The sequence below is a fragment of the Psittacula echo genome (assembly GCF_963264785.1).
Source record: "Psittacula echo genome assembly, chromosome: 1".
NCBI classification, from domain to species: Eukaryota; Metazoa; Chordata; class Aves; order Psittaciformes; family Psittacidae; genus Psittacula; species Psittacula echo.
This window is the reverse complement of record NC_137735.1, coordinates 48,599,196-48,612,380: the sequence shown is the minus strand read 5'-3', so window position 1 is coordinate 48,612,380 and position 13,185 is coordinate 48,599,196. Positions and strand designations below refer to the sequence as shown.

General features: G+C 37.6%; 1 protein-coding gene across 1 annotated transcript in view; it reads left to right on the top strand.

The window, feature by feature from the left end:
• Positions 1–666: 666 nt before the first annotated feature.
• The window catches only part of FHIP1A (FHF complex subunit HOOK interacting protein 1A), a gene marked incomplete at both ends in the record, with an annotated part of 35,051 nt that continues 22,532 nt past the window's right edge, over positions 667–13,185 (top strand). Inside the window, 4 exons of the mRNA XM_080619900.1 lie at positions 667–768; positions 2,741–3,367; positions 7,794–7,952; positions 10,532–10,618. Of these exons, the coding sequence (XP_080476026.1) occupies positions 667–768; positions 2,741–3,367; positions 7,794–7,952; positions 10,532–10,618 (975 nt within the window). The remainder of the gene's footprint in view (positions 769–2,740; positions 3,368–7,793; positions 7,953–10,531; positions 10,619–13,185) is intronic.

Genomic DNA, 13,185 nt, shown 5'->3' with positions numbered 1-13,185 from the left:
TTGATACAGATGCATCCTTCTACTTGCATATGGTGTTCTGCAGATATTTTCAATGGTTTATGATAGGATGTTGGCCAGAAAGCTTTAAGTATCTGTAACTATATCTATTCATGGAAATATTGTTTTTAAAAAATAGGGAAACAACCTGTACTTCTTTTTTCACCTGTGTAGTCTATACAACATTAATTATGAAGTGGCTGTGAAGAGACATGGTCAGATGGCAAAAATGTCATAATGAAGAATTGAAAATGTAGTGACATGCATAAAATGCTCACTGCATGAGCTTCTGTTATGTTTGTTTATTACAGTAGCATCTTAATTCTTTGCTGATCTCAAATGTTTGAGCATTAGAAGCTGTTATCATGAGGAAAAAATTGAGAAGATGGTCCCATATAATATGCTTTAAAAAGTTCTATCTTCAAACTGAATTAAAAGAAAAAAAGGTTTTATTGTTCTCTTTAAGTATATTCTTTTCTGTTATACACTGCTATTTGATGTGCATAAGTATATGTGTTTTGTTTTGTTTTTTTAACAGATTTCTGTGGATACCAAAGCTCAAGTCACAATGCCAGTCTCATCAGGATGCTTGAACATCTGCAGCTAATTACAGGACTTTAAAAAGAAATTCAGCATGGCCTAGTTGGCTTCACCTTTGGAAAACTTATAATGTCCTCTGGAACCAGTATCAGCAAAAATCGCCAGGCTCCGAGCCTGCAGGGTGTTGACCCAGAAACATGCATGATAGTGTTTAGAACTCACTGGGCACAGGTAATGTTAATTAGTTTTATTGATTTGAAGTAGGTTACATTAATAGGAATTTGCTTCATTCTTTCTTTGGGATAATGCTGAATTGCAAAGGAACAAATGCCCTTAATGCAGAATGTAGTAGATGACACTGAAACCTTCTTAAAACACAAAGGTAATTGACTTTTCAAGGTATGGTTAGGCTTTACTAATCGCACTTTGAATTTTCAGATTTACATCTAAATGGAAAGTGGTAGTACATGGTAATTTCTCATGGAATGCCTAGATCTTCTTACTGGCTTTTCTAGTGATTCACAGTGACTTGTACCTTGTTGCAAACCTTTGTGCTTCCTTTCCTTATGCTGCGTAGGGCTTGCTTAGCTTTTATGAAGTATATTTGATGCGTGGTGCAAAGCTGTACGCAGTGTTGTTTGTTATGGATAAATGTAGATTATGCACTTCAGCATATTCCAGAAATTGTTTGCATGTCATCAGGAGTATAATTGCTTTTAGGCAAAGATGTTTTGCTCTGAGCACCACAATACAAGGTCTTTTTTGCTGCAGTAATATGAATAACTAACGGTTTATGTAAAATTGATTTCTGTGCTGCTGCTTTTGCTGGTTTTCGGCCATCCTGAGAACAAGCTAGATGAGTGGTGGTATTTCTGAGGTGTTTCTAGAGTCAGAGGAACCATCATTCAAAACTCACCTTTTCTCACTTAACTATAGTGATACTGTCATGTTAGGGGAGCCGCTAGGTTCCTTTGTGTTTTTGTGGCAATTAGCCTCCACAAAAAGGCTAAAAAAGTAGCTGTTTCACAGACAGCAAGCTTCATTGATTGTGTGCAGAACAGAATTTAATCCAGGGGTGTAAATTCTGGGATGACAATTGTTACTCAATCCTAAATCCATATTGAATGTTGCAAGTGTACGTGGGTATCGGTGACCATTTGGTATCATGTGTTCAGTTCTGGGCTTGTCATTGCAGGAGAGATATTGAATTGCTGGAGCAGGTCCAGAGAAGGGCAACAAAGCTAGTGAAGGGCCTGGAGCACAAGTCTGATGAGGAACGGCTGAGGGACCTGGGGTTGTTTAGTCTGGAAAAGAGGAGGTTCAGAGGGGGCCTTATCGCTCTCTACAGCTATCTGAAAAGAGGATGGAGGGAGGAGGTGGCTGATCTCTTCTCCCGAGTAACAAATGATAGGACAAGAGATAATGGCCTCAAGCTGTGCCAGGGGAGATTTAGATTGGATATTAGGAAAAATTTCTTTCCCACAAAGGTAGTCAGGCATTGGAAGAGGATTGCCCAGGGGAGTGGTGGAGTCACTGTCCCTGGAAATGTTCAAAAGCTGTGTAGATGAGGCCGTCAGTGATATGGTTTAGTGGTGGACTTGGCCGTCCTGGGGTAAAGGTTGGACTTGATGATCTTAAAGGTCTTTTCCAAGCTGGTTGATTCTATGGCTCTATAGATGTGGCCAGGAAAGATTAGCTTTGTGGGCTTCTGCTGCTTTTACTACTGCTGATCATCTCATGATATTGACACTCTTGAGCACAGTTACTCTGGCTGAAGAGCAGGCCTTTTGATTTCAGTCCTCTGTGACAAAGAAACTTATTCCAAACATCACTGAAACTCGATTTCTGAAGGCTGAGGGAACTTAGTTTATCCATACTTCAGAGAACCCCAGGTTTTCAGCAATAAGACAAGTGGCAAACTTAGGTATTATTAATATTAAAATATTAAATATATAAAGTATATATTATAATGTAAAATATTTTCTTAGTGAACAAAAGCATTGTTTTGGCCTCGTCTATGCCAAATGTGATAATCTCTGATACTAAATTTAGAAAGTTTGACAGACAAAACCTAAAAGCATAAAGAGTTTGCACATTTTAAGTAATTTTAAATAAGGACCTTTTTTTTTTTTCCTCTTATGGAGTAAGTGAATATCTTTTAAAAAAGCATTTAAATAACTGATGTGCCTTTGTTTTCCTTTAGGTTGTGAAGATTTTAGAGAAGCATGATCCTTTGAAAAACACTCAGGCAAAATATGGGGCAATTTCACCTGATGAGGCCAGCACTGTTCAGAACTATGTGGAGCACATGCTTTTCTTGTTAATTGAGGAGCAAGCAAGTGATGCCTCAATGGGGCCTATTCTGGAGTTTGTGGTCTCAGAAAACATCATGGAGAAGCTTTTTCTTTGGAGCCTCCGGCGAGAGTTCACGGATGAGACAAAAATCGAGCAACTCAAAATGTATGAAATGCTAGTAACCCAATCTCATCAGCCTTTGCTGCATCACAAACCCATCTTGAAGCCTTTGATGATGTTGCTGAGCTCCTGCTCAGGAACAGCTGCTCCAACAGTGGAAACAGAGTTGGTTGTCCTCTTGAACCAGCTCTGCTCTATAATAGCCAAAGATCCCTCCATTTTAGAACTGTTTTTTCACACCAGTGAGGACCATGGAGCTGCCAATTTCCTTATATTTTCCCTGCTGATTCCCTTCATCCACCGAGAAGGAACAGTAGGCCAACAGGCCCGTGATGCACTCCTTTTCATAATGTCTCTGTCTGCAGAAAACAACGTTGTTGCAAACCACATAGCAGAAAACACCTACTTTTGCCCAGTAAGTTGTTCTTGGTTTACTTGATCTTCTAAACTAACTGTCTTCCCTATGCTCTTCTCATCCTTTTCTGTCATTTTTTGTGAAGATGTGTTGCAACACATTTGTTTCTGCTAGCAGCTGTTTCACCAATTGTAATGCTGTTTAAACCAAACACAGTCTTGCTCCTTGTTTCTATACCAGTGTCTTGTGGGTTTGAGTCAGGACAAGTGTTTTTGCAGTCACACAGTGAATTGAATTGGGAAACTAGCGTAAGTTATAGCAGAACTTGATGGGAGGGAAACCTGTTCTGTCTTACTTTAAGACCCCTATGAGATTCTGGGGGTGAAGGGAGTGAGAAATAGGAACAAGGTGTTCTGAGGCTGTTGTTTCTGGTGGCAGTTCTAGTATAAGCAGGCTGTGCTTACCACACTACAACATCAGTTCAAAAAATGTGTGAAAATAGTGTTATAGAAATGTAATATTTTTGCAAGCTAAAAGGGAGACTTGATCTTTCTCACAGGATTAGACATTTCTATAGCCATCTCAGACAAGCTACCATCTTGCTGTGTTGTACTCTGTTACAACACTTGGTAGTAGTATTGTGTTGTTACATCTGGCAGATCAATCTTACTACATGAATAGAAAACCTTTGCTGTTAAACAAGTAAATAATATAAATTGGCTAACAAAGCTTCCCTACTGCAGTTTCAAAGCTAAAGCAGAATGGATATGACAACACTTGCTTCTTAATGCCTTATCAGAAAAGTCAGTTTGAGATGGATGGGTTCAGAACCAAATATTCTGTGGGAAAATAGCTCTGATGTGACAGTTTTTGGACTGAGTCTTTTATGTTCTGTGTGGCTTGCATTCTAGTTTAATGCATGCCAGAATAATGGAGGGCAGCCTTACAAAAAGCAGAGAGCTTTAGAGCCAAGAATACTAGAATTCCTGCCTTAGGCATTAGTACATGACAGCTATTCTAGCTGTAGGTTTCCATTTTCTCTGAGATTGGAATGCCCTTTGAGCGGTGGGGCAGAGCCAGGTTTGCGGGCTGAAGGAGGCCTACAGGTTCTAAAACAAAACTTCTAATTGGTTTCCTTTGTCAGTTGTAAATATTGCATTGAATTTTTTTGTGTTGAGAGACTCCAGTTGACCTTGTTTAATAGATGCTGCTGAAGAATATGAACTTGATTCTCAAACTGTCCCTGAGACAGATGCCGTTATTAGATCCATGCTGTAACTTCCATAATTACATTTTCCAATTAATTAAAAAGAAAAAAGCAGCCTTTTTACACTGAAGATAAAAGCCAGCTGCATTAACCTTCCAGCAGCAGGGAGCCATGATTGACAAACATTCTAATTAGGAAGGCTTCTTGTCAAAATGTGCTAAAGTCAGACTTCCTGAACAGTAATGAGACTGGCCTGAGTTTATAATAAAACTTTAATGCAATGCCATAGAATTACCTCACTAGCACAACATCTTCTTTTGAATTTGAGTGAGATGAGCTGAAGGAACAGGTTTTTCTCTGGTGGAAGACTCTCTAGGTGTCAGTGTCATTGCTGTATAGCACTCAAACCAGTGCAGATGTGGCCTCAGCTGCTCTGCAAAACAGCTACTGCAGTCCTCTTCTGATAGGAGTGGCATTTTAGTGGCACTGTGTTGATGCTATCTTTGATTCTGAGGCCAAGGTGATTGGTAGCATATAGGGTTGTCTTTACTATGCCTTAATGCGTAGTATAGACGTCTGCTGGGATGGGGTGTGACCATAAATCTCTGCTGCCACATATGCCTGAATCAGTGTTAGATCGGAGCCAAAGTGAACCTGAACGCTTTCTTGGTACTTTTTTTGAGCTAACTCTGGTTAACAGCTTTTTAAAACTAGGTTGTCTATAGTATTCAGAACTGTAGGTAAAAAAAACTATAAAGAAGGAAAGGGGACTGGCTGTAGTAATTTACATCACTAACAACTTTAATGCAGAATGTGTAGACAAACTGTTAGGCAAAGTTTTCTGGTTGTAGAGAGAATTCTGCCGTATTGTTTTTGTCATGTTTTGACCCTCAGGTTTTCTGAATCTGAATAGAAGATGTTGTCTGTTTAGCATTGTAATAATAAAACAATGTTTCTAAAGAATTTTGAGCAGGATAGCACCTCAGAGTGTCTCCCTAAACTTCGTAAATACCTCACAGCTTAGGAAAGCAAGTATTAAAGCAGGAGGAGGTACGGCTCTGCAATTTCCTTGAAAAGTTGAGGCTGCACAGAAATAGAAAGACTATTGATGTGGGAGGAAAGGAAATTATTATAGGGAAGAAATTGGCCATTGATTATATTATATATATATATAAAAATATTATATATATTATATTAGCAATTGTTTATATATTAACAACACATTTTAATCATATAGTATTTCTGGGATTACAAATCAAGTATCTTCTGTGAGTCAAGAGAAAGTAAATAAATCAAGGAGACTGGTTTGCAGAGAGACTCACAACTCAATGGAGAGAGAGAAACTGCTGGAGATGCTTGTAAATGAGCATGTAGGGTTGACATGACAAATATTGGGAGAAGTTTAAAAGGACACTGCTCTGGGTGAAACTAAAAATAAAACCGATCTTGCCCTTCCAGGATGTGAAATCATTCATTTTCTTCACTCTCCATTTTTTTCGTGGGTTGGTTTGTTTGGGTTTTTTAAAAAAAATGGATGTCTATAATTTTACTGATTAAAACTCCATAACATAGTCTATACATGTGCATTGCTTTATATGCCAGCTTATAGAATGTGAAGAGTTCTGTTAGTAACTTGAAATGGTAATCCTGCTTATACCATATACTTCTATGAAATTTTTCAAATACTTTTTACCTAGAGAGAAGAAATTGCTTCCAGTGGCTACTCTCTGTCTTACTGCTTTGGAAACAGAGCTTCACAGAGCCATTTGTTTTGTATTTCGTAGCAAAAATAAGAGCTTTTTAAACTTCGCAAATTTTAGCAGCTACATGTCACTTCTTTCTTCAGTAACTCAGACAAACCAAAGAATTACTCACTTTAAGACATTGACCGATTCCGAATTCACTGTTCCTCTTTGTGGAGAGTAGTATGTTTTGTTCAAAGTAGCTTTCTTGTGCTTAGGGACTAAAATTCCGTATGAAGGAAAAATGTGGATAGTACTCAGCTCTGAAAATCAGATTGCTTACTGAGAGGGTGAGTATGTGTTTGTGAATAGCAATTACATTTTAAACAATGGAAAATCAAATATGCATTAATTAATGGGTTGCAAAACAAAAGAAATTTAAAGTTTGCTCTTCAGTATTTTTTCCTTCCTAGAATTATCTGAAAACTGGGTTTTTAGAGTGTAAGTGTGTGTGTGAGTTATATACAGATAGTTCTATAGGCCTAGTAGGATCTTCCTGACTTTCCATTTTGAGCTTTTCTACCATTGGAGAGAGAAAAGGAAAAATAATATTCTGGAAGAGTCTGATTGTACAGAAGAAACTTTGCTCAACAGGTTTAGCTTCTTAGTTTTTTAACATATCCCCAGCATCTTTCTTTTTACATCTATGTATACATGTGTATATAAAAAAAGTAGCACAGTGTGTTAAAGCACTAAATTTTCCACAGTATTTCCCCCCACCACCCTGTCCCCTTTAATGTTTGGCTTAATTATGTATGCCAGAATAAACCCATCTTCAAAATTTAGGAATGGAAACCATTCAGAAAGCCAGTCTTTGCCTGACTGGATGGGTTAGCAATTATGATCGATTATGCTTGTGTAGGATCAAAACCTGATTGCCCCTTCTGTGAACCCTTGGTCTTTGACCTGTACATTGTCAACTGTTTGTTTTCCAATTAGTAAGACATTTGTATTTCATCTGAGCTTTGACTGTCTAGCCCTGCAGATGCCAAGTAGCTCTTCATAGAAAGAAGAGTCTGTTGAATGAAAGCTTAAAAAGTTTCCATCAAGCTGAGTCTTAACATTCTCATAAAAATGATAATCACCTAAAAAAATTATCCTAAAGTCTGAAAATATTTAGAATTTTTCCATCTTCAAATAAGCTTAGTATTTCAAAGCCTGGCCTGAAACTAGCAGCACTTTAGATATATTGAGTAAAATTTCAAAAACCTTTTTGGAAATACGCTTTTTTAAATTGCAACTAAGAATGCGATCTTGTCCTTTAGTGATATATTCTACATAAATCATCTGTAAACCTTATAACATTTTTCTGCCATTATGTTCTCCTAAATACCAGCTCTTGAAAGAAGGATATATGGAAGGCTCTCTAAAATATTCATGTCTTTCTGCCACGGCCCTCTTTCAAAAGGAAATTAAATTAGTCTCAACACTCTCTGATGTTACTAAAATTAGTAAGAGAAACCATTTTTGGCATTTCCATTCAAACAGATGAACAGTTGGAAAGTTAACTTATTTCTCTTCTGTTTTTGAAATACAGGTGTTAGCAACAGGACTAAGTGGCCTCTATTCATCTTTGCCTACAAAGTTGGAAGAAAATGGAGAAGAGTGGCACTGTCTGCTGAAAGACGACTGGCTCTTGTCACCAGCCCTTGTACAGTTCATGAATTCCCTTGAGTTTTGCAATGCTGTGATACAGGTAATGAAGCAGAGTTGGCCTACCCTTTTGAAGTAGTAGGTTTTTTTATATATTCTGCAGAAGTTTGTAATTGCAGAGTTTATTTACTGTTAGGAATGGCATAGAATTTTTAAAATACACTAAAATAAGTTGCTTATAAAATGCCTGCTTTGTGCTATTTGTCCTGATTATAAGGATGAATTAAGATGTTTTTTGTTTTCAGGTGACGAATGTTTCAAATGAAAGCAGTAGATTTATGTGTTTGCTTGATATTTCATATGTAATTGGGAGGATTTTCTGGGTTAAAAAAAAGACTTTATTGCATTTTAATACCAAGATACTAAAAGTAAATTGAATGCCTTCACAAATGAGAAAATGTAGTTTAGTTTTTATATATTTAAGCACTGAAAAACATTCTGTGTTTCTCTAAGCCCTCTTAATGGTATCTAGAAGAAAATAGTCTGTTTGCCTGTTCTCAAGTACTGCATAAAGAAAGCTTCCCAAGCAGAATCTAGGTCTTTTCAAAGAAATATACATTTGTTTTAGATTGGCCTATTTTAGAATCATAGAATCATAGAATAGTTAGGGTTGGAAAGGACCTTAAGATCATCTAGTTCCAACCCCCCTGCCATGGGCAGGGACACCTCACACTAAACCATGTCACCCAAGGCTCTGCCCAACCTGGCCTTGAACACCGCCAAGGATGGAGCATTCACAATTTCCCTGGGCAACGCATTCCAGTGCCTCACCACCCTCTCAGTAAAGAATTTCTTCTTATATCCAATCTAAACTTCCTCTGTTTAAGTTTTAACCTGTTACCCCTTGTCCTGTCACTCCAGTCCCTAATGAAGAGTCCCTCCCCAGCATCCTTGTAGGCCCCCTTCAGATACTGGGAGGCTGCTATGAGGTTTCCATGCAGCCTTCTCTTCTCCAGGCTGAACAGCCCCAACTTTCTCAGCCTATCAATTTTGATTCCACTTTCTGTTCTTAATGATTATTTCTTGATTACTTTTTTTTTTTTTCCTCTGGCTTTGATCCATTCCTGGTTTTTTTTTCTCTGATCTGAACATAAACTGAGATTTTTGTGGTTTTGTATTGTTTTTAAGGCTGGTAAATCCTATAGAAACTTTTGTCCAGTATTTCTTGAAAACATGATACAAATTCTAGAGAAACTGGCGGTTTATGTGTTACTTGAAGAAATGTGCTGAATAAGGTTGAAAATTTAGTCACATTGATTGTTAAGTAGAAGATATGTTTTTATGAGATGTGCAAAATACAGTGAAGCAACTGATTGACTCTTAAAGCATTGAACAGGAAAATAATAGTAGCTGTCATTCTTTAAATGCAATATAAAGATTTCTAACATGCATGTTTAAACATGAAGAGGAGACAATATTAATTTGGTGTCTAAGCAGAGTTTTTCTACAGATCTACATTTCCAGGAGGTCATATTTGATACCTTCTTAAAAAATTGATATAAAGGTTACCGCAGACAAATTAAAGCACATATTATTTTAAACTTAAAATGGTTAAGGATCTTCAGCTGACAAGCAGAAAGATCAGTTTCTGACTGCTGCTTGAGTGTGTGTAGTCTTTCCTCAGCTGAATTAAAACCTCAGTTACTGCAGGAATTTTTGTTCTGTGCATGGAATGGTCTTCATGGATTGGCTTGTTCTGTGTTGAGCTAAAAACTTTGGCCAGACATTAAAAAGGGACAATATAGCCACTTACTAGTTTTTTTCCTGGATCACAGCAAAGGATGGGTAACCCTTCTTCTTTCCCTTTCCAAAGCAAAGGTTAGACATGAAAGGAGGTCTGGGAAGAGCTGCAAGTGGGAAAATGTATTTGTGGCCACATGTAGGCTGTGACATTCCAGTCTCTGTGAACTTCAAACAGAATATAATAACTTACAGTGCTTCTGAATGGAGTATTTTTTTTCTTTCAAATGCATGAACTGGTGATGTGTTCTCTTTGTGAAAGCAAAATGAATGCTTTATTATAAAAGTAAATTTTTTGCTTCTAATAACAGTTCATTTCTTAAAGCTCTGAACCAACCTATTGAATGAATAATGTAGGTCTTGTTTTAATTTCTGTTTTACAGTGATTGGGAGAAAAGCATGCGAATAATATGTTTTTACCCTATAGCTAGAGAGTGCTTTGGTTTATCCAGTCTTGAGCCACAGGAAAGGAGCTGTTCTACTTTTCCTTCTTGTAGGAGGACGAGTTAACAATGGCAAATCCACCTTCAGGTGACCCTGACGAGGTTGCAGGAGCTAAATTTAGACTCTCAAATCTTCCTTTGATGCATGGGTATACACACTTTTCTGTCCATCCATTCATCTTTGTCAGCATGCCGGGAGATTGAAAAGCCCTGTTCTCTTAACTTTGCCAGGCTTACTATAATTAAACAGAGTTTGTGTATTTCTTTGAGGAAGGATCTTTAAGAACTTGAATCATAGTAAATGCTGGTAGGAAGGGTAAGTGAACATGTCTTGTTAAATGGGAAAGGGTTTTGGTAGCGGTTAATAGCAGTGTGTACCCTGTCTTGTTTTAAATCTCACTGGAACTGTTCTTTGTCTTTCTCTCCCCCATCCTTTTAGGTGGCACATCCGTTGATACGTAACCAGCTTGTCAATTACATTTACAATGGATTTTTGGTGCCAGTAATGGCTCCTGCGCTCCATAAGGTCAGTGGTGTATGCAAGCAGAACAGGACATAGTAACAGGCAAAAAGCGTTATGGATGATCTTTGTGTAAAGATACAATTAAATGTAGTGTCAGTAGTGACTTCCATATAATTAAGTAAGATTCTAGGCTAACTTTCCATCTTTTTATTCTACACTTTCTATTTACACTGTAGTGAGTATTAAGCAAGATACAGGTATTTCTGAAAATGTTTAAAATTAAGTGAAATGAAGAACCAAAATATTTTTGTTGCGCTAGGCTGACATATCATCTAAAAGCAGTGACCTTTTAGGCAACATGTCATCATGGCAGACATGTTTCCAAGAGGATTATTGTTTTCCAAATGAACATTTTCCAAAAAGAAAATGCCCACAAGGAAAATGTTCAGTCAGGGAATATGACGCTAATTTTAGCAAGGTAGGTATTGTCCTGTAGTTCCTCATCACAGTTGGTAAAGCTACTTTGTAAAGTAGAGAAGAAGTGGAGTTTGGTATGAATTTTATAATGTAGTAGGGTACAATTTATGTTGCTTTGGAGAAAAAAATGATCACTTTGAATTTTTGGGGTTATCCTTTGGCAAAATGTGTCACTGATGTTGGTGAATTACCTGGGGTTTTTTTGTTTTGTTTTGTTTTGTTTAATTTTTTTTTGGGGGGGTTAGACTGCCGGAAACTGCATTTTCAACTGTTGCAGAATATGTCAATTAACAATCCTGATTGCCCTGTGAAAAGAACACCTTGTATGACGAGAAAAAGTAGGAATTGCGGAGAGTAAAAATCCAGCAGAAGGTGCCAGGAGAGGACTAATAAATTACTTTTTGAAGGTCTACTAATTTTACTAAGCCTGCCAAGCAGGAAGCAATGCACCTGTTCCATTTTCTGAGAGGCCAAGGAAACACCGAACCCTGCTTTCTAAGTCTAGAACTTGGCAGTGGACACAATTCTTCATGGTAAATAGTCACTTACCAAGAAAGTAATAAGCAGTATAGAATCTCCTTCAATGATTCGGCAGACTTCAAACGTTTAGGAACTTGGCAAAGGCTGAAATGAAATCTGGCTGTGATCCAGATCAAGCTTGTAGTCATCCATTCAGATAGTTCACCTCTTTACCTGGCAGTAACTTTTTATATTTCTGTACCTTGACTTAATCCCTTGTCAAGACTGGAAATTGAAAGTGAAAATCTACCCAGTTTTATTTAGGTCAAGGTTATGGATAACAAGGGTGATAGTAGCTGTGGGATTCTAGTCTTAGTGGGTACCGGTTTTACTTCTGAAGCACTTAAGACTAATTTTAAGTTGCTTTGAATAGTGCCATTTTTTTATACCTGGTTAATGCAATTCTTATTGGTGAGTTAATCTGCTATTGGATTGATGATTTCCCTGTTACTTAAATCATATAAAGCATACTGTTTTGATGACTATTTTTTCATGCAGGGAAAATTTTGTTGAACCTCATTTATGTGCTCTGAAATTAGGTTTCTCTTAAATGGAGACACACATGAGTTTCAAGCCTAGATCTTTCCTGAACCCCGACATTGTTTGGTGCCTTGTGCTTCCAGTAATAAATATTTCCTTGATTAGCATTAAGTTTGACTTTTTCCTCTTTAAAAAATAATTACTTATGTGTATAAACTTCAAACGCATTTAATGGAGAAGATGGATTGCACCATCTAGTGGATCTGACACTAGGCTCTCGCATATCTGACAGCAAACCTCATGTATGTCCAGTTTCTTTAAATGTTTCCTAACCTGACCCCCCTCCTCTAAGGTAAGTCTTCCTTGCTCTGGACTTCCACTCTTCTCTTAAGGACCTGGGAATACCAAAGGCAGATCTTGCCAGTAAAGACCAAGGTGAGGAAGGAATTGAGTACTGAGGCTTTTTCTGTGTATGTTGTCCGCAGGTCCCCTTCCCACATTTAGCAGTGGGAACACATTTTTCATAGTCCACCTTTGCTGTTGTAGCCGTTCTTCAAGTCCAGCTGGGCTTTGGCTTTCCTAATCCTTTTGCTGCGCACACAGGCAGCTTCTCAATATTCCTCCTGGATCATCTATCCCTGCTTTGTCTACTGCTTTTCGTGTTTCTGTTTTGTTAGGAGCTCCTAGTTCATCCATGCAGACCTGCTGTCGCCTTTCATTGACTTCCTTCTTCTCTCCCACCCTAAAACACTGGAGTATCAAACAAGACTTTTGGTAGAAGTAGTATCAAAATTTAAGTAAGCAGAATTCCAGTAAAGTAGATCGGAATTTCAGCATGTGGTCCAAAGCTTTGAGATACGTATATGTGTGATCTTGAAGTGTCAGCTTCAAGTGACACCTTTATGGAACTGTGTTACACATTTATGGAACTGCGTAGTAAGCTCTGCCTTTTCTTATTTTTTGCAGATCGTCTCCCTATACATACTTACTATGTACAGTTCCTTGTGTGACTGAAGTGGTACAAGAATGTTGAGATATGTCTCTATGAAGAAGTCATGGGGTGGGGAGACCAACATATTTTGGTTGATGTGATTTTTTTTTTTTTTTTTTAATTATTGCTCTTTATTTTTTATGGTGTTATCTCAGGAAGATAG